This window comes from Colossoma macropomum, unplaced genomic scaffold (assembly GCF_904425465.1).
Source record: "Colossoma macropomum unplaced genomic scaffold, Colossoma_macropomum, whole genome shotgun sequence".
In the NCBI taxonomy this organism is placed as follows: domain Eukaryota; kingdom Metazoa; phylum Chordata; class Actinopteri; order Characiformes; family Serrasalmidae; genus Colossoma; species Colossoma macropomum.
This window is the reverse complement of record NW_023494802.1, coordinates 10,266,964-10,288,067: the sequence shown is the minus strand read 5'-3', so window position 1 is coordinate 10,288,067 and position 21,104 is coordinate 10,266,964. Positions and strand designations below refer to the sequence as shown.

The 21,104-nt window shown below is 39.1% G+C and overlaps 2 protein-coding genes across 4 annotated transcripts; one reads left to right on the top strand and one right to left on the bottom strand.

Moving 5' to 3' along the window:
* The first annotated feature begins 28 nt into the window (after positions 1-28).
* On the top strand, positions 29-4,380 carry otud3 (OTU deubiquitinase 3). 3 transcript variants are annotated; one of them, XM_036590993.1, is made up of 8 exons: positions 29-101; positions 816-1,111; positions 1,210-1,358; positions 1,745-1,857; positions 1,972-2,094; positions 2,965-3,091; positions 3,171-3,364; positions 3,485-4,380. In XM_036590993.1, exons 2-8 carry the CDS (start codon positions 906-908, stop codon positions 3,647-3,649), a joined length of 1,077 nt encoding a protein of 358 aa, XP_036446886.1. In that variant the 5' UTR covers positions 29-101; positions 816-905; the 3' UTR covers positions 3,650-4,380. The 3 variants fall into 3 exon arrangements, with proteins under 3 accessions (XP_036446886.1, XP_036446884.1, XP_036446887.1); XM_036590991.1 differs by having other exon boundaries at positions 29-178; XM_036590994.1 differs by having other exon boundaries at positions 32-139.
* A 632-nt stretch (positions 4,381-5,012) lies between these two features.
* Positions 5,013-20,842, bottom strand: vwa1 (von Willebrand factor A domain containing 1). The gene is made up of 6 exons (XM_036590990.1): positions 20,307-20,842; positions 12,389-12,946; positions 9,194-9,520; positions 8,392-8,685; positions 6,400-6,675; positions 5,013-6,251 (listed from the first exon to the last, which is right to left on the bottom strand). Exons 1-6 carry the CDS (start codon positions 20,401-20,403, stop codon positions 6,223-6,225), a joined length of 1,581 nt encoding a protein of 526 aa, XP_036446883.1. The 5' UTR covers positions 20,404-20,842; the 3' UTR covers positions 5,013-6,222.
* Positions 20,843-21,104: the final 262 nt, after the last annotated feature.

The following is a 21,104-nucleotide window of genomic DNA, read 5'->3' as shown; positions in this document are numbered from 1 at the left end:
ACGTCGTCTAAAACTTGGACAAACTGGACTGTTAAAGCCACCGTACCGCAGGAAGTAGGATGATAGAGGAAGTAAACAAACTGGGCTGCTGTGCTGTAGCGGTTCGTTAACCTAGTGTTTTATCTAAAAGCAGAAAATAGTAAGAAATGTGGTGATTTGTTTCTAATCAGCAGATAATGTAAGTGTAAAAATTGTGTATGTCATGTTTTAAAGATAGAACGAAAGATACAACTGGAGTATATTTAGCTAGTTAGCTTGTTAGCTTCTTTAGCTAACTTACATAGCTCTGAAAACACTGATAGCTATGCTAACTAGGGCTAGCTTAGGCTAAATCATTCGTACGAAAATAACGCAGCATGATAGAAAACTGCCAATTGGGATATATTCATTCGTATAAAATATAGATGTCCGGTCTTGCGTAGTTTTAGCAGACCAGTTAATCTAACGTGTGTTTCCTCAGTTTTCAGTTTACAGGTTTAGCTCTCGTTTGATACTTCGAGTTACTGCTGTCGAGCTAATGTTGGGCAGCCGGCCAGACCCCCTTTTACTGGATTCTTTCGCGATATTTAGACATTATTGCGCAGCTGTGTTTAACTAGTTTATGTAATTAATGATTAAGGTCAGTCGTCAAATCATATATATGGGAAACTAACTAGATTAACCCTATCTAGCTAAAGTTAGCCTACATCTGAAAGTGCTGTGTTTCTGTCCTCTAGCTGATGTTTGATTCGATAGCAGTAAGCTGGCTGTATATGTATGTTTGTTATGGTAATGTCTGTTGTGTCTTCTTCTTCCATGATCATTCATTTTTTCAGGCTGCAGATGTACGTGGGTGTCAGATAGATTTCATTAACTCAGCAGCTGTCACCCAGCACTAAAGTCAGTGTAATCCACCAAGCATCACCATGTCAAGGAAACAGTCAGGAAAGCCTGTGCGTGGGAATAGAAAATGCGACCTGGAGAGAAAGAGGGATGAGCGAGCTGCTCGCAGGGCTCTGGCCAAAGACCGTAAGAATCGACCTCCAGGGGAAGGTGAAGGAGAGGAGTTTGTCAGTTTCTCCAATCAACTGAAAGCTCTTGGACTTAAACTGAGGGAGGTTCCTGGAGATGGGTATGTTTAAAGAGTGATGCCATATTTGCTGGTTGTAAATTTTGCATTTCAAGTAAACAAACCTGTGACTTTTCATTGTTCTATCTTATGCTTTGTAGAAACTGTTTGTTTCGAGCTCTGGCAGATCAGCTGGAGGGACACTCGCGAGGGCACTTAAATCTGCGTCAGGAGACTGTACAGTACATGATGTCACACCGGCAGGACTTTGAACCTTTCGTTGAGGATGATGTGCCATTCACTCAGCACTGTGAGAAATGGGGGGGGAGGGGGGTAAAGAGTTGTGCTACTGGTACATAGATAAATGGTCTAATGAATTAAGAGCCATCCTCTAAGTCAGATTCAACCCATCTGTCCCACCTCCTGTGAGATCACATTATATTTTTTCTATGAAATTATTCCACTATTTGAAATAAAACATTTAGATAATTAGCATTCTCAATTTGAATATGACAAAGCTCTCAGATGGATCTAAAATGTGTTATTATCAAAGATGACATCACGTCTCCCACAGCCCCCTCTACATCTAGCTCACTTCAGAGAGATCGGCAATGTCATGTCTGCTAAGTAATCATGTTCTTGAAACCAAAAACTTTATTTTACCTTTTAACAATGTTCATTGTTCTCACGCTCCAGTGTCAAATCTTGCACAGCCTGGCACGTTTGCTGGCAATGACGCAATAGTAGCCTTTGCTCGCAGCCAGCAGTTGAAAGTTGTGATCCATCAGCTGAACGCTCCACTGTGGGAGGTGAGGATTTGCAGTTTGATATTATCAGTGCAATTTAAATGATGTTTTATATTAAAAAAGCACTCTTCTTGGATTGTCCAGGTAATATAACCTGATTATTCTCTCTGAACGTAGATCAATGGGTCAGATAAGCCCTTATGCCGGGAGCTGCACATAGCATATCGTTATGGTGACCATTACGACAGTGTGCGTCACATTGGAGACAACTCCGAAAGCCCTGCTCATCTGCGAATTGAGGTTTGTAAATAACTTTGTCACTTATTAATGTCTTCAAATTATTAACCAAAATACTCTTATTGTATATATATATTGGCAAACACTTTGGAAATATTTGGATCATTAGTCTAATTTAACAAGTAACATGTCTTTACTGAAGAAACAGTTTAAATGTTTAAAAGGCATTTGATGAACAAAAAAAATCTGAACATGTACAGTAATGACATCTAAAAATTAAAACAGGATTTTCCAATGAAAAAAATCTATTTTGTTGTAGGCTAGTCACAGCAGAATATTTTTTTTAGGTACAACGTAGTGCAGTAACAAGAGATTGAGCTATATTGCACTTATAAAGCACCTTTTGAAGAAAAGATTTTTAATAGAATTACAAACGGATTTCAAAATACTTGGACCTCCATCAGTCATATCAGGCAGACAGTTTATTAATAGACAAGGGCAGTGAAAAACTAGTGACATAATGCTTGGGTGACAGCAAATAATCTATAGGCAACTCTTGTAATAAACGTCTGTGATCATGAGTCTGCCATAAGAAAAACAAATAAATGTTCATTGAAGGTTACCACAGATGAAAGTATTGGTCACAAAATCGTGGGTTAGCTAAAGAATAGCTGCATATTCACAGTGCTAGCAGGACAATGTTTTGCTGATGTGTAAGTTTGGGAGGGTGAGAGACTGGACTTGAGTTTTATTGAGTTGCTGTGGTGTGATCTGAGAAAGGCCGTTCAAGCCTCAAATGGAAAAACAAATTTTAAATATTTTTGTGTAAAATGTATTTATTACTATGATGATATAACAGTTTAAGAGCCATTTGTGCAATATTCCAGATTCGTATCACAATCTTACCACTGAGTATTTCTTCCCTTATGACAGAATCTGAATAATTCAAGACGGTTTGGTGACGGTCAAAGGGGCAAGCAGAGAGCGCCCTCCCCCTGCCACTCTCCCTATGAAGAAGAGGAAGTCATCCTGAATTCCCTTTTGGCCAGCAGCTTGAATAGTAAGTCTTTCAGTCATGGCCCTTTATGTCCCCTTAGCTAAGATCCTTTCCCCACAGTGTTTCCTGTTGTCTTTCTCAGGTCAAGATGAGAATATGTGCCAATCAAGTGCCACCTCACAAAAGTGCCATGCAGAATGGCTTGAACCTGAGCTGAGGAACCAATCATCACACTGTGAATTTGAAACAGGGACACACCCTCAGTGTCAAAGCAATCATGCAGACTGTAGTGACAACATATCGCCACCAGAGAGCAGTACTACACACAAACCCAAGGTTAGAGGGATTATTCTTTCTATGCTTCTGTACAATATGTAAATATCTGAATGCATTACTGTCAAAAAAGCAGCACAAAAGGATTTGTTTTGAGTGGCATCCCTTCTTTTCCATTTTTAGCTTACCAGTAAACAAAGGAAAGAGCAACAGCGTCTAGAGAAGAAGAAGAGGCAGGAAGAGAGGCACAGACAGAAGGTTCTTCAAGGCAAAGGATCACATGACCAGAATCAGAATCTGCCTGAACCAGTTACCCTTGTGCCAGCTCTCAACACTCTAAGCATCTAAAACTATCATGGACAAAAACAAACACTCTCTAAGGTTGATCTCTGCTGCTTTATATTCAGTTTTCCAAGTTTGTTGAGAAATTGAGATGTTGTAGGTTGTTTAAATGTACACAAAATGGTTATCTGTGTGGGAACTTGTGTTCTGGCTTAAATGCTGGTGCTGGAATGACAAAGATGACATAGTATTAGCTTTTTCGGGTGAAGCTGGCTGGCCTGTCATGCTATATGCTCTTTTTAGAGAGCCTTCCATGGTTGCCTTAGCTGAAACGAATATAGTCCAATTTTATTCTTCATTTCATTTTCACTCTGATTTATTGCCAAAGAACACTTGCGAAGGGATTCAAACAAAATGGAGATCGAGATTCATACGAAGAGTTCTTTCCACTGAATTGTAAGGATTTCATTTCTGTAAGTCAGTGCATGCACCTCATGAATGCTGTCAATCTTTAAATTTGTAGTGTTTGATTTCACTGGGTTTACCTTTTGCATTCCCTTGTAGAGATTTGTCATCTCTCTATTTTGGAATGAAGTGCAATCTAATAATAAATGGGGATTATAGAGAAGCTTGATGTGCTTCCAGCTGTTCATATGAGGAGAGGAATATTTATTGCTCAGATGGGTTGAGGAACTGTTCTGTAATGAGAATTGACCTTTTGTTACTTCGTTAGTTCTTGTTCCTGGTCATATTAAAAATGATTCATCATCCCGTACCATTAAAAAGACAAAATTCTTTGTTTCGTGTAATCTTTGCTCAAAGTGTAGTGATATTGTTGGCTTTGTCACCATGAATCAATGGGTGGGGGGAAAAATAGTAACCAATAATTAGGCCTGTCACAATCCAATGTAAAATTTTAGCTGATGATTAATTACAATATAAAAAACTGTGATTTAGGGCTTTATCTTTTTCATCGATTCTATGCAATTATTGAAGTATGAGCCAAATGTGTCCAAAGGAACTGATTAACAATCTTGCTTCCTGGCAGTAGATACTTAGTAGCTCCCAAATGATGACAAACAGCTTGAGCTCAAATAAACACAACTCACCACTGCCCTCTAACGGTGTTATAGCACTAGTCAGAACTCAAAACCTGTTTTGTTAAGAACCTGACTCAGTAAATGTGTTTTTCCTTGTTTCTTTTATTTAGATTTATTTGCCCAAGTACATTAGATTTATTTTTATATTTATATATTTATTTTATGTAATAACAGTAACAGGCCTACCAGTAATTTCATGTTTCACTTATCCTTCCCACCACCCCAACCATCAAGTGAAAATGCTCAGTCAGCTCAGAGACCCTGCTTCACCAATGTATTATGATTTCTGATTCTCATTAAATGTAAACATCACATCACATCAGTTTTGTACAGAAGTGGAGATTTATTTATTTAAAATAAAAGATGTTACGTTTGGGGTCTCATACAATATAAGACATTATTGTGCAGCTAAATTAAGTATTTACAGGCACCTTTTGTGTTAACATACCAAGCTTGTCATATGCTTTCTCTTTTCACGCTGTGCTGCTTCGACAGTATTGCACAATCGTCAGCAACTTCCCAAACATTAAGTTCAAAGACTTAACTTGCAAGCGGTGCCTGGTTTAATAAGGACATTACTTAAATTAATATATTTGAAAGTGCTCAATTTAGAGAAAGCTTATTCAAATTTAAATTAAAACATAGAACTCTCATTGTTCATGTGGACCTCATGCCAAAAGTATACTTGTTTTTTGAATCACTTGCATAGTGCGGACGAAGATCCACAAGAAGGCACTAATGGTTCTGTAATAATCCACAAGGGGGCAGTAAAAGACTTAAAAACATTTGGGGTGGGTGAGTGAGTAGACAGCGAGGGGATAGAAATGTTACCATGCACACATCCCAAAATCATAGAAGCGATGGTAAGGCTTAGAAAGCGATCCCATGTTTCTATAAGTAGTTGTGTGTGGGCAGTGGAAAATGCCTCGAGCATTTTCAGGAAACCGATTAAAGGCCTTCTCAACCAGAAAACATCTGTAACATTCTCGTGTAAGCAACTATGAAGAACTTGAAATCTTAAGTTTCATCAACCTTGTGATCTCAGAGAGAGAATAATGATAGGCTAAATGACCTTAAATGTGCACTTCAGCAATTAAATCAGCATATCCATTTTCTCTCAAGCAGCGGTTAGATATGCATTTGCGTAAGCCAAGTGTGCATCAAAAATGAACTATTCAAAATACTTAATTGTTCCCTTTTCAGACATGTAAAACCTACTGGGCAATAAGACAATATGCAGCATGTCAGACAATTCCCACTATCAGAATGATATTTACACAATATTCCTGTTTCGATACTCCTCAGAAGTGTCTTTTTAACTCTTCAGTCTCGCCTGTGTCTGAGATGCATACATAATGTGTTCTAAGTAGTTTAGGGTTCTGAGTAACTTCAGTAAGTGTTTTCAGTGCAGTTTGTGTTGGTGTATTGCTATTAGAGCACCGCTCTGTGGGCGACAAGTGCTCTAGCATTTACAGTGCTTCTTCCTCTTTTTCCATTTGTGGTAAGGTTTTCATCTCTGCATCCATCTGTTTGGCAGAGCTACAACCTGTGGCTCCAGGTCAAGGCAGCTGTAGGGAGGGAAAATTAAAAACAGAACACTGTATAACCAACATACCTGCACAGTACCACAGTTCATTTCAGTATGTTAAATATATCTCATGAAGGGACATCTGAAGTATTTATAAGTAACGTGCTATCACAGAGCATACCACCCACCTGAGCTGAAGTGCGCGGTGCAGCAGAGACCTTCTCCCCGAGCCGATTTGTAGACGGGAGAGACGCAGACTCTAGCATTGGGGGGCACTTGAGTAAGAGTTGTGGAGAGGAGGTGGGGTGGAAGATACAGGGTGGAACGCTGGCTCGAGGAGTGCGTGGGTTCGCCCTCCCACGTAACCCAGTAACCACGTAAACCATCAGCACTCCCTTTCCATTGGACCTTCACTGAGTCACTGCCCACTGTAGTAAGCTGCAGATCTGCTAGAGCTGGCAACACTGAGAGAGAAAGAGCGATTTAAGCTTCCCTCATTCTGCCTTGTAGAGAAAGTATCTTGGCAGCAACAATAAAGTGTGTGGGAAGGAAGACAAAGACGGCTTTCATCCCAATCTTATACAATTAGTGAGTGTTCATTTTCAGGCTTTTGAAATCATTGAATGTGAAATCTGTTAGCAGCTTTTAAGGACTGGGGAAAATGACGACACCGTGATAAACTATGCCGCAAAACACTTTTCTGGGACTATCATGGGTATCATCAGTATTTCTAGAACACTGAACAGCTGCATGTACCATGAAAAAGACAGACTTTAGATACATTATAGAAAGCCTGTAAACAAGAACTAGTGTTAAGTAACTGCATAAACTGCAATACTGTGCAGATGTCGGAGACCACCCTTCATTTATTAGTTTCCAGTCCAAACACCCATTGTGTATAAATGATTAATTTTTTCAGCATCGGGTAAAAGGCAGAAAAACATGTTTATCAGAAAATTACACAAAAGCCTCAACAAATAAATATAATATTTTTTTAGTATTTAGTTTGTTCACTCTTTGAAAAGAAATCTGCAGGATATTTTTCCACACCTCAATAATTCAGTCTTAGACGCTGATTGCATTTTCTGTTTCTCATGGTCCAATAATGTTGAGCTCTGGACTCTGGTGTGGTCAGTCCAATTTTCTGAGAATACCAGCAGCTTCTCTTGATTTGTCTTCTTTTTTCTTTATTTCCTTTTCTCAGTAACAGCTTCTTGACAGCTATTCATCCTTTCAGACTCATAGTATTGAGTTGTCTTCTCACAGGGGAAGGATGGAATTCTTTCAGATCTGAAGCGAAAGTGGAGCTTGATTTTCTCCTCTCTCTCAAAGGTGAAAGTACTGTTTATTTGATGGGGACGGTTTTGGTGGTCTATCAGGTCCTTCATGGTTGTTAAAAGTCATGGTTTCTCTAGATCTTTTAATATTTTTTTTGTTTGTAAGCTTTCCCCTTCGTTATGCAAATGGGTTATTGCATATCTACTATGCTTTTGCGAATGCAGACCATGCCTTTTTAAATGAGATAATGAGAGAAGGGGAACTTTGGAGGAATTTTGGGCTGGAGTTCAGTACGGCTTCTGCGGGTCATGAGAAGGCCGACCCCCCTGTATATTAAAGATCAAGTGCAGGCGTGGATAAGGTGGAGGAGAAGGGGCAGGAGGTGGGGTGCGACATTTCGTCACAAGAAGGAGGAGTGTAGGACTGGTATTTATAGGAAGCTTGAATTGAGACGGAGGAGTTTTAGGCGTGGTCTTCCTCAAACTTCAGTTAGGTCATAACTCCATTAAAATATATCCTGAAAAATGAATGATTTGAACCTAAAGGCCATTTTAACTGGAAATTAAATTAACGAAGTACAGTCTCATTTACACAGTACTGTACATAGCAGCGATAAATGTTAACCCATTATGCAACTGTTTTATTTATTTAATTTATTTTTACCAATGGTTTATTACTGCCTTATTTTTTGGTTCTTCTAAGTTAATTATTACGTTTTAAAAACACTGAATTAACAAAAACTGAACTGTATGTAACTTATTTGTGGCAACAGTGTGCATTCTGTCCATTCCAACATTTCAAAAACTAAACATCATGATACACATTACATATCGTGGAAATGCCTTCGAATACTGTAATTTTATATTTTTGCCATAATGTCCACCCTTAATCCTCATACTGACCTTCTTCGGTGCACACTTTGACGGACATTGCTCTCTCTCTGCCAGAGAAGTAGCGGGCACTCACAGTTACCAGGTATTGTGTACCAGGCTGTAGGTTAGTCAGCAATGTCGAGTTCTGCCTGTTACTGACTTTAACCACGTGGAGCTTCCCTGCAGGGAGGACAGAGTACTCGACCTGGTAGCTCTGCACAGAATCAGGCTGCAGGGGGCCCCAGCTGACCCTCACACTGTTCATGGTTGACTCTGACACAGATACCTGAGCTGGACTCTGCACCTCTGGTTTGACAGGTGCAACTGGAGAAAGAAAAGTACAATGTAATGTAACTAATATGGAATCTTACACTAACCCATTTTCATTTTAGGGTCCGCCTGAATCATTAGCAAACTTTCTTTTTTGTTTGTTACTTGCTGGTATCCGTTTGTCTACTTAGCATTCAAAAGTTTCTCTGATTGATTTTGAAAAAACCCTTTAAATCATAAGACTACTGTATATATTTTTAACTGCAGTTACAAACTTTGTTGCACCATGTGATAAACTGGTGCAATTTTTTATTATTTCTCACTCATAGATTTTCAATCAATTCAACATCTCTGTGTGTACAATGCATAAAGGAGTATATATATAGTTTATATATATTTTTGCTTAGTGTTTATTCTATTTAAACAGTATTTAAATAAGCTTCTAAAGGTATAAGGTATAATAAATTCTTCATAAACACTTCATTATTTAGGACACAGTTAAGAGCATTTCAGATAGCACATATGTCTCAAGGGAACACCAGGAGCATCCTGTTGCTCTCACCTGGCTGTGTGGTAAAGGTGGTGTTTAGCCTGTTGAAAACCTCTGGGTTGGATACAGGGTGTAGAGTGACTAAGTATTTGGTGTCTGGACGCAGGTTGGTCAGCTTGGCTGAGCTGGAGTCTCCAGGGCGGACGATTCTCTGATAGTGTCCAAACTCTGTTGAAGGGTTGGTGCCAGGGCTTCCCCCGACCACTTCTACATTTCCTGAGCGAACAGGTCCAAACCGGATGTCATAGTGACCAGTACCTGCAAGCACAGGCCTCCAGTACAACTCCGCACTAGTAGAGGAGATGTCTCGGACCTGCAGCCTCTCAGCACGAATGATCTCTGGGTAAACAGAAATAAAGAGAGGCAGAAAAAAATTAAATGTAATGAGAGAGGATAAATGAATGAAGACAAGGGGGTGTTCCTTTTCAAACTCTCTCAACTGCACTTCTTTTCACTGTTGTCTATGAAACAAGGTGCACAGCAACTGAAAAGCAATCCTCCAGCCTAAGCAGTGAGCATGTCATGTTTACGTAGAGACGTGCACGTGTATGCAAGCATTCAGTAAACCACTCAAGGTGCCAGTTTTGAATACTTAAATCACTATTTGGGTACTCGTTACATTTTGTCACAGAAAGACAGAGAAAATATACGGACTAACAATTCAGTGAAATTAAAATTTTATGTTTTAACAGCTCAGTACATTATATTAGTGTATTATATTACACTTTTCTACTATGAATCAAGAGTGCCTCAATGTGAGCGCATTGCCAAGGACACATTGTTAAGGATGTGACTGATGAGGCACAGAGGTAGGGCGGCAGTGTTAGCCATAATTTTGGCTCATTAACTCATCTGAAGAGGCAGCCTCCATTTCTCATTCAACAGCTATATACATTAAGCCAGAGGTTCCCCCCCATGGTTAACCGATCAGCTGTTATTAACACTTACAGACACTCGAATATCAACAATCCGAAAGCACTAAGCGCCCATCAAAAAGCTCAATTCCCCATCCAAAGCAGACCAATCAACAACAAGTATGCCTTCTCTTCAGTCACTTATCCCAGATGGAGAAAAAGCTAGTTTTGGCTTGAGTTTTGGTTTTCGAACAGCTTACTCTGTACATTTTTTTTCCCTGCAGAGGATGCATTGATTTGTTTTTACTTAGAAAATTTACAAAACATGTCATTTGGCCAAGGATGTTTAAACTTTTCCATAAGTCTGTATGTCAGAAATGTTTATTTGCACATCTTTGTTTAGCTTTTTCTCAAACCTTCTTTCTCTCAAGTCTCATATTTACCGATGTGTCAATCAAACAGGTGTCTTTTCACACATGAGACATGGCGCACTTCTCGTTTAAAAAGGCGTCAACTGAATGGTCCCTATGCAGTCAGGGGGGCCTCCAGCGCATTCAATCGTTGTGCAATAACATTTCTGAAAATAGAAAACTCAGTCAGAGGATGCTCCTATGACAAATGGCTGTCTCGTAAGTGTGCCTGGTAAAGCCTTTAAATAGCTCTAGAAAGTCAACACACTTCACACTTGATCAAACTGTGCTTATGTGTCTATATATGACTTCTTACATGTGTGTGTATATACATACATATATATACACACACACACACACACACGTATATACACATAAGGGTTTATACTTATGTGAAACCCACTCAGCAAAGACAAATGCTTTCTATCAATATGCACGTCTAGCGCCCTGGGAGGGCTCCAATGGGGGAAGTAGAGGACAAAATAATTTCTGTATTATTAGCTCCTTCTCCCATTACAGTGTCCCTTGCTCTGTCCCGTCTTCCTTCGTCACCTTCTAGTCCAGTACTGCCGTCTCGCGCTATTTGTGTCAGAGTCGTCTGGTATAGAAGTCTAGAATTCTCCAGCACACAAGAGAGGAGGCCCAGAAATGTCAACACCCATACAGTGCATCTGCTTTTTACTTATTCTCCTTAAGAGTAAATGTAGTTTCTTCAGCTATTAGACAACATAAAGCATGTTCAAAGTGTGTTTATTGTCCCATTCACACCTAATTTTCTCATTTACAAGGTAAAATAATCAATGTTTAGGTCACTGCATAAGAGTAGGGCTATCACTATGAGTTATATTAGTAATCGTACTGATTATTCTTACAATTAACTTTAAACTTTTTATAAAAAGGCCAAACTGTAAAAATGCTCTTAACAAAACGATAACAAAACAACCGCAGCTTTTCAAAGATTCTGAAGTTCTTCATAGGAAAAAGATCCTTTATAGGAAAAGAGCCTTTAAAATGACTCATAATGTGGAAAACTTTTCCTCATTATTTTGAAACAAAAGAGTTACATTCAGTAAGTAAACACTGATATCATTTCAAAATGTTCTGATCCCTCCCCAGTCCATGTTTGGAAAATATGCTGGAAAAACACCCTGTTCTGAACTCATTGTTTCTGTGCTATCACAAAAACTGAAAAAAGTAAAATGTAAGAAAAATGTAAGATATGAGCCCTTTTAAATATATAAAAATATTAAGGGACAAAACAAACTGCATAAAAATGAGTGTTTTCATCAGGCTCTGTTTCTTACTCTAACATCCTCTGACTGAGTTTTCTATTTTCAGAAATGTCATTGCACAACGACCAGTAGGATTTTAATTTAAAATATAAATTAAATTTTAATTTAAAATATAAATTAGCAGTATGCAAACTGCCTACTAATAACCACAAATTAATGAAAAAGGTACATTTTAATTCATGATTTTATAAACCCAGTTGAATTAGTTATTTGTGATAACCCTAGTTTTAATAGTTTAATCACATTTTTTCAGGTATTAGACAACATAAAGCATATTTTAGAAATTTCCCTTCTGATGTTCTGATTAACAAAATAAAAACAGCTACTACAGAGTTACATGAGATTTAAGTTTGCTCTAAATAAGTTAATTCAACACTTTTATGTTACAGCACATAGTATGCATGATGAGAAATATGCATTTTCATCATGTAAACTGCACAATAACCACTGCTGATTCATCTATTTTTGACCAAGTTAAAGGATCTTAAAAGCGTATTTATCTCTCATCTAATTTTAACAATGTATGAAATATTCAGTGTTCATGTAGCTGTTCCAGAGTTAGATGAGATTTAAGTTCTAAAGCTCTACAGAAGTTAGTTCAACCCTGAACACTGTACAGCACATGAGGTTCCCCTGTTTTAAAGCTCTTACCAATGATGGCGTTCCTCAGGTCCTCAGTAATGATGCCCATATGTTCAATGTCCACAAAGTACAAGTGCTCCTCAGAAGGTGGGCTCACTACATCTCTCAGAATCTGGTAGTTCCCTCGGCCTGTGGACACCACCAGCACAGCCACACCGTCCTCCCTCAGATCAGCCATTGGCCCCTGCACGTGTCCAGGCTCCACTCCATCAGTCAGCCACACTAGAACTCTTGGCAGTCCTGGCCTGGCTTCCCCAGGCATGCCTGACCTTAACACCCGCTCTTTAGCTATCACTAGAGCCTGCTCTGTGTTGGTGTCTCCTCCAAGCTGTTTAGTCCTCCGTAGTGCGGACTGTAGTTCCTGCTGGGTGCTGTAGGCCCCAAAACCGAACTCCAGATGAGGGTCAGTACCAACCTGAAGCAGCCCAATTCTCACCTGGTCAGGCCCCAGAGAAAAAGGCAACACAAGTTCCGACAGGAAGCTGAGCATGTGGGAGAAATCAAAAGACGACACACTGCCAGAAGAGTCCAGCAGGAACAAGACATCACCCTCACAGCAGTTCAGAACTGTGGGAGCAGAAAAGAGGAAGAACGTCACAAGTGAGAATAATGTACTGCTGAGCAGTGGTGTACAAAATTCCTGCACTGCTGTACTGCTAAAGGAAAAAACATAATACAGCAGCTATAAAAACCTACAGTACATTCACTTTTTTGTACTTTGACTCAAATAAAACTACAGATAATATTTTAATATTTTACCAAGGATATTTCTTTCACTGAAGTACAAGATTTTTTAGCTGTAGAGGATTTTTTAGCTTTTTCGGGCACTGCTGCTGAGGTGAGTTGCTAAGAGGGATGAGTTCTAGTGTGTTTATACAACACATAGCAGCGCTGACACGTATTCTCAATAATATGAAATCTTAGAGCCAGAAGAAGAGGCTCGGTAAAACAACCAAATAGCACTGGTTGAGATTACACATTGGGTTGCCAGGTATCTGGTTTTGGACCGGACAGTCTGGTTTAGAGCTCCGGTGTCTGGCTGACGCTGTCAACCAGATGGTAAAATATATGGTTGAGTCTTGCTGTAAATGTATAACATTTATTGAAGCAGACAATACGCTACTCTAGGCCTGTCACTGCATTTCTTTCTCTTCCTCTCTCTCTCTCTCTCTCTGTCTCTCTCTCTCTGTCTCTCTCGCAGGGTTTCTCAGTTATGGGGGCGGGTGCATTCTGTGGCTGCATCTCAAACCACATATACCAAACCAAATAGCATCGAATTAGCACACCATCAGCTTTACTATTTTGAACATACTATTTAGTACGCTAGTGTGCGGATTGAGACACACAGGATGTGCGGATGTGTGTAGGCACATAGGTGAAGTTAGACTATATTGTAAGTGAAACTCAATTACAGTTACTTTCATAAAGTTTCAATTATGCATCTGTACCTGTTTTATGTATCAATTAACCTACAGAAGATATAGAAAATACACTAAAGGCTCTCATGGTTTTACTGCCAGATCACTAGGTTAGAACGTTTATTTGTACAGCCTATTTGTTAAACCTATACAGTTCGTTTTTAAAAATATGAAGCAAAATGTAAAAACAAACAAAATAAATCAGATAAAACACAATTATCAGACTGTTTTAAAACAGACAGCATAGGGAACATGATAAAAGACATGTTGGATGCTTGCTGGATAGCCCTTCCCCACCACTGGCCACCATCCTGCCCAGATCCTGGCCTGTTTTGTTTTTGCACGGGTAAAATCTGGCAACCCTTGCTATGCACAGCAGAACCTAGGAAACAGGGATGTTACATGCATATAAATATGTTTTTCTCTAATACAGGAGTTGAATACAGATAGATTTTTTGCTATAAAAGATGTGATCTCAAACATACTAAACTGGAATGGGTTCCACTGAGTTTCCCCCGAACTCCTGGTCTCACTTAAACTGGAAAAGCTACCAAATTTGTGTTTTCCTGACATTTATATTTATCTCATACACAACCCCTCCTGCTATTCAAGAGAGTCTCTCTAAGCATTTAAAAGCACAGAAGCTTACTGGCTCTTCACGTCAGGGTGGGTAAAGGAGGCCATGGTGTTGCATAAGGAGGTGAAAACAGTCTTTGTTATCACAGGAAGGGTAAGGCGATATCAGCTAATTAACACAGATGTGAACAATGCTAGCCTTTAGATAACTTTTGCCAATGTTAACAGTCCCCCGAACGGAGCTGCAAACAGCCGGGTATAGCTTTACTTCTCTGTTTCTGGAGATTTAAATGATGCTTTTCTGAGCATATCGTGAATATTGCAGTACTTAAAAAACACTTCCAAACTGCATGTTTGATTACAAAGAGAGCAAAACTAGTGTTTAATTGGATTTTGTGCAAAGTAATATATGAAATGTCAAAAACAAAAATTTGGATTCATAGTTTTTAATAGTATTTTTTTTCGTGTGGCACTACTTTGTTCCAACTTATCAGATGTCAGAAAAAATAAATACCACAACATATCATGCATCACTAAATCATATTGTGATATTACACTTTTGCTATATCGCCCAGCTCTACTTTGTGTACATTCAAATTTACTGGCATTGAAATCTAAAGATTTGTATATGAAAAATATCAGTTATATCAACCCACAATTCCCATTTCGGTTCATCCCTACTTGTTGTGTTACAATAAGAGTCCTTGGCTAAAACCTCTCGAACTACATTCACACAACATTCTGGATAAGGGCATTCACTAAATATGTAAATGCAAGGAGGACTTCATTCTGAATGTTACCATTTCTTTTCAATAGGGGTTGAATAGAGTTTAAAGTGATTTCAGACATACTGGCATAAACTGGAATGACCTCCACTGGTCTGTTAAAACACGACATCAAGGAAGGTAAGAATAAACCTCCCTGCACTGAACTATTTACACTCTGTGTGTATTTATATCGACCTGTCTTCTCTTTTTTTTTTTTTGTTAATTATGCACCAGTTTTGTTAGTTATGCAAATGTACTGACTGCTGCAATCAGAAATTTGCATATTGTTGCAACACTATTATGAAATAAATAAAATACTTAAGCTAATAACCACTAATTACTCTGATTGAGACTGAGGTGTTTACTTTGCAATGTTTCATTTTCATTCTGATGTAAACAAGAGTTCTCAGTGCTACAAGCTCAATAATATTGCCATGTGCACTGCATAACTCCCTCAGTTGGAGACGTAGAGGAGAAGATATTAATTTCCAACCATTAAGGTGTTTATCAAAAGCAATTTGTTCCTTAATCACAGTTCTCCCTAGAGCGAAGCATGTACACAATTAAAGTAAGCTCAAAATAAATGCATCCAGACAAAGAACAATAAGGAACATCCTAAACTCTCTAATCTTACTGGCCTTGTTCCTCCCTCCCTCCCTCCCTCCCTCTGTATTTTCCAGGGATGTCCTCCCTGCTCTCCCTTGTGCAACTGTACACCCCTGCACAAAATCTTAATTCCCTCACTTCCCTTCTCTATGTCTTTGGAACAACGCAGTCACACAGTCATTAAACGTTTACAATGAAGGCAGTAAAATGGGGAAACCCAAAAGCTTAAAGAGAAGGTCAAGCTAAGAAGAGAGGGGAAATGAGGGAGAAATATGTCATTTAAGCTGGAACGGCAGCCCCTGAAAAATGTGATGAGGAAAGTGTCAGAATTGAGGAAGAAAAGAAAAGAGTGGAAGATTCTTTCAAAATATTTAGAAAGCGGGAGAAAAGCCGTGATGATTTGCCAATGATTTTTCCTGGCAGAGAAATCTCCCTAAATTAAGAGTTGAAAAATAAACATAAACAGATGGTCTGAGGGAGCAGCAGGACTACTGGATACCACAGGGGAGGAATAAAAGGGGTGCAGAGAAAGGGGAAAAAAAGAGAGTAAAGGGGGAGGTGAGAACTGGCAGCTCCTGAAGAATGAAGGGAAGGAATGCACAATCTATTCCAGAGACCAGACTGGCAAGACAGAATGAAATCTGTGTGAGTGAGAGAAAGAGAGAGAGAGAGAGAGAGAGAGAGAGGGAGAGAAAGAGCCCATGCCAACTAAGACAATCTAGTAATGCCCACCCAAAGTGCGGCGAGGACAGTTGTGGGCATTTAAAGCCATCTGCCACATGCCAAAAATAAACGTCTCCTAAGTACTTTCTGATTCCCACCTAGTGCTCTTCTATATTTTGAACAAAGCACTATTTTAGTCTTGCAATGAAAGCAGTTTACAAAACCCTTTGGACTGTGCACAGACAGTCTAAGATAAAAAAAAGCAACATCATAGTAATATTTTGGGTGAAGTAATAGTAGTGATATATGGAAGCCCAATTATCATTATAACTTAATCATGTATAATATTGGAATCATTTCAGTGTGAGTAGATAATGGCTTAAAATCATCAGCTTTTAACAAATGTTTAAATTTGACAAATATTTTAAACCAATATTTGATGAGGTATTCATAGCAGATAATTTAGGCTACTGCACTAAAACGTCTGCATTTTGTTCATGTTACTACCCCTCATTTGTTTGATTTCCAGTCTAAACAGCCAATAAGTCATTCATTTTTCAGTATCAGGAACAAATCAGTAAATATTTAACAGAAATTACATGAAGAATCAACAACTCAATATAATCAGTATTTCACTTTTTTAAGACACCTGCTTTCAGTTTTTCAAAGAAACTTGCAGAGATATTTTTCCACACCTCCAAAGTTCAGTCTTAGAAGTTGGTTGCAACTGTTTTCTGTTAATCAAAATCCAAGTAATCCCACATTCAGTGATGCTGAGGTCTGGCCTCTGGGGTGGACAGTCCATTGTTCTGAGAACACCAGCATCTTCTTTGTATGATTTTCTTTGTCTTTGTATAGTTCTCTTTCTCAAAAATGGCCTCTTCACAGCTACACATCCTTTCAGCTTCATAGTGCTGAGTACTCTCACAGTGGAAGGATGGGCAGAAACACCTGTGGATTTTTTCAGATCTGAAGGAAGAGTGGCGCTTGATTTTCTCCTCTCTCAAAGATGAAAGTTTAAAACACTGTTTATCTGATGGTGACAGTTTTGGTGGCCTACCAGGTCTTGCACAGTTGTTAGGGGCCAGATGTTCTAATTTCCTTAGCGATATCTCCTGATAAATGAATAACTTGAACTTAATGGCTCTTTTGACTGTAAATGAAATAAACGAAGGGTGATGTCTGACTACAGCACAGCGATGTAGAAATAAATGTTATGTTTCTCTGTAATCCTAATTCAAGGAGTCCCAGTTTCTACATTTTATAAAAATGTATGCATCAGCATCAGCAGATATGTACATGTAAGATATCGGATATTGGCCCAAGATTTCCATGTCTGTGCATCCCTGTTTATACATATTCAGCCCACTGGGAGATTAATAAAACACCACGGCTGGAAGACACATTTTATGTTACAACGAGACCTTGGGAAAAACCCTTAATGCTACATTCACTCACTTTTGTAAAGTGCTTAGGATAAAACCATCTGCTGAACATACAAATATAAAACGAAAATTATTCTGAATGTGGCTTTGTCTACTTCACACACCTGCTTTGTTTAATAAAAAAGACTAAATAAATAGATAAAACAGAAACAAGTTTTCTTTTTTAGGCATATTTTGGCGTATAAAATTGTAAATGGCCATATCTCGTAATTTGTCATAATGCAACACTAAGCATATCACATATCTATAAAAACTGCAATATAACTGTATTGTGGCTAAAGTATTGTGATATTGTGGGGTCTGTACTGATTCCCACTCTAACGCTTTGCAGTGACTCAGAATTCTGCTCAGCGCGTGGCCGTGTCAAGACATGGTGGGATGTGTGAAAAATGTCCTCACACTCCAGGCCACAGAGACCACATCTCAGTCTGACATATTTCCCTGCACACCTGCTGTTTGCTAGCCACTCTGAGTCTGAATTAGTGTGCAGTGCCCACTGCATTAGCTATCAGATATATGGGCTTATGCCTGGATCAAGGCCCAGGTGGCATAAATAAATTCCCCCGTGGGACTTTCTGACAGAGCTAAAATGGGGCCTGATGGTAACAAGCATGCAGCGCACTGGGTCCATTAGACTAAATCCCTTAAAGCAGGAATGCTGTGGGAAAAGAAAAGTCAAGAGGTGTGCTCTTTTACAGACAAACAGACTCGACTGCATGTTTACACGTCCACTCTCTATCTCTCTGTCACTCTCTAGACACACACATATATGGTGTACTTCAGATGGATTAAGTCCTCAGTAAGCACTTACACCATCTAATAAGCACTTTTCATCACATAAATTACATTTACCAGCTCGTAACCATCCCTATGTGGGTGTTTTGTTCAAGTGCAGTCAAATACTGAGACATGAACGTGAATGAGGAGGTAAGCATAATGATTAAAATCACAGATGAGTGGGCAGAATGGGAATATTTATTGATATTGTGACAACAATATGCTTTTCTGAGCATTTTTTGGAAATTTTTCATCACTAATTAACTGCCTACTTAATTACAAAGAGAGCATAATTAGTCTGGTTTATTTGGTTTTTGTGCAGTAGTGTATGTGAAATGTTGAATAAAATCATTTGGATCTTTTTTGTCTGTTCCAACTTATCAAACCTTTGGGAAAACTAAATATTGTGATGCATACAGTGTATCGTGGAAATGTCTCAAAGTATCGTGATATTATATTTATGCCACATCGTCCACCTCTACGACGAAACGTGAATAACTGCTATTATACTGCCAATGGTTAATGATTTAATAACGACTGCTCCACAGCAACACAATATATACCTATGTTTAAAGGTTTGTCCCTGGATTTGTATAAAAAAAGGGAAAAAATCTTGAAATCTGTAACCTATACGCCCTGAGATGGGCTGGTGACCTGTCCAGGGTGTATCCTGCCTTCCGCCCAGTGACCACTGGGATAGGCTCCAGCACCCCCCCGCGACCCAGAAGGATAAGCTGTTTATAAAATGTATGTATATGTGTGTGTGTGTGTGTGTGTGTGTGTGTGTGTGTGTAACCTACACACTTGAAAACGGTTCTTCAAGATTTTTTTTTACTAAAGGCAATGGTTACATATAGAACTGTGATGACTCAAAGAACCATTTGAATGTTCACTGGCTCTTTTCCATAATGGAGGAACTGTTAAATATTTTAAAAACCCTCTAAAAAATGGCCCTATACAGCGCTAAAAAGGGTTACACGTCTGAGACCTGTGGAACTCTTTTTGCTGCGATACAGAACCATCTCTAAAAGACCCAAGGGACCCATTTAACCTGGCAAAGAACCACTAATGAATTCAAATGGTTCTTTGACTCCACTTGCTACTTAAGAAGTAATACACTCTAAGAGTATACACTCTTAGCACAAAATGGTTATATAAAGTACCAAAAAGGTTCTTTGACTTGTATCAATGGTGTAACTCTTTTGGTGCTATGCAGGACCATTTTTCAAAGGTTCTTTAAACAGGAATCAGTTTCTCAATCATAGAGAAGTCATTTAACCATGCAAAGAACACTAAAACATTCTTATGGTTCTTTGTGTTTCTATATATATAACCACTGCCTTTACTAAAGAACCATTTAAGAACTATTTTTATGTGTGCACTCTTAGCCAAAAGGGTTCCACTATTGTTACCTCACAGAACCTTTTTGATACTATACAGAACCCTTTTTTTTTTGCTAAGAGTGTTGTCAGGTCAGCTAAAAAATGCACACAAAGGTATCTGTTACAACAGAATAATTCTTGCCAAACATAAGTGGAATAACTGGAAGACTACAACCGTGTGGATATCAATTTATTCATAACACCTGATAAAGCCCGAATTGTGTACATTTAAAGCCCCGTGTTTTCACCCTATACTCATCATGGCGTTGTAACGTGTGATGGATTAAACTGACCTGGAACCGCGTCCACGTCCTGACAACCTCCTGCCTGCAGGTAAAAACTCAACACCACACACGTGAGCACTGCTCGGAACTCCATTACAGCCTTCATGTGAAGTCTTTTTCAGGTATTTGGCTGATATTCGAGCCTAATGAAGGCGTCCTCGACCCCAAAACACACAGTTGGTCCTCCTCAGAGAAGAAGCATTATTTTTTCGCGCCTTTTCACTTGTTTTTTTTCCCCCTCACCGTCAGTCTTGGAGGTGTTCACGGTAGAGGATTAACGTGAACCTCTCTTGCCTTTTCGAGCTCCTTTTGTGGGTGAAACAACAAAAAAATGCTCCCAAAATGACCGAGCTGTACACCTGTATAACTGCTTCACGACTAGCCCTCGACTGCTGGCTGCTTCTCTGAAGCTCTGCTCACTTTTTTTCTTCTCCTCTCGTCTTGAGCAAAACCAAAAACAGACTGTGAGCACTGCTCAGCTACTGAATCCGCCCGGCACCCTCCCTTTTCTCTGCCTCGCTCCCTCCTCTCCTCTCCTCTCCTCTCCACTCATGTCTTAGTTTAGACGACCGACTAGCCTTCACCACTTTGGACTCGTTCCCAGTTGTTGGTCATTGTGATCTTTCCTCATGTTAGTCACTCTCTGTGTGACTGTAGCCTGAAGGCTTCAGCTCTAACAGAGCAGATCGTTCTGAAAACATACATAATGATCTTACTGAGATATATTATAGGGGGTCTGATCTGGATTCACTTTCTAGAAGAGGTAGGTAGAGCAGCTTAAATCTATACTCAAGTAAAACTATTGTT

What these genes read in the sequence shown, in the direction of transcription:
- vwa1 (XM_036590990.1), bottom strand. Translation starts at nt 20,403, where the DNA reads ATGAAGGCTGTAATGGAGTTCCGAGCAGTGCTCACGTGTGTGGTGTTG. An exon ending in CCTGAGGAACGCCATCATTG is followed by an intron (nt 9,521 to 12,388) that starts GTAAGAGCTTTA and finishes CTGTTTACCCAG; the next exon opens with AGATCATTCGTGCTGAGAGG. An exon ending in CAAAGTGTGCACCGAAGAAG is followed by an intron (nt 6,676 to 8,391) that starts GTCAGTATGAGG and finishes TTTCTCTCTCAG; the next exon opens with TGTTGCCAGCTCTAGCAGAT.
- otud3 (XM_036590993.1), top strand. Translation starts at nt 906, where the DNA reads ATGTCAAGGAAACAGTCAGGAAAGCCTGTGCGTGGGAATAGAAAATGC. An exon ending in CTGCTCATCTGCGAATTGAG is followed by an intron (nt 2,095 to 2,964) that starts GTTTGTAAATAA and finishes CCCTTATGACAG; the next exon opens with AATCTGAATAATTCAAGACG. An exon ending in TTTGGCCAGCAGCTTGAATA is followed by an intron (nt 3,092 to 3,170) that starts GTAAGTCTTTCA and finishes TGTCTTTCTCAG; the next exon opens with GTCAAGATGAGAATATGTGC.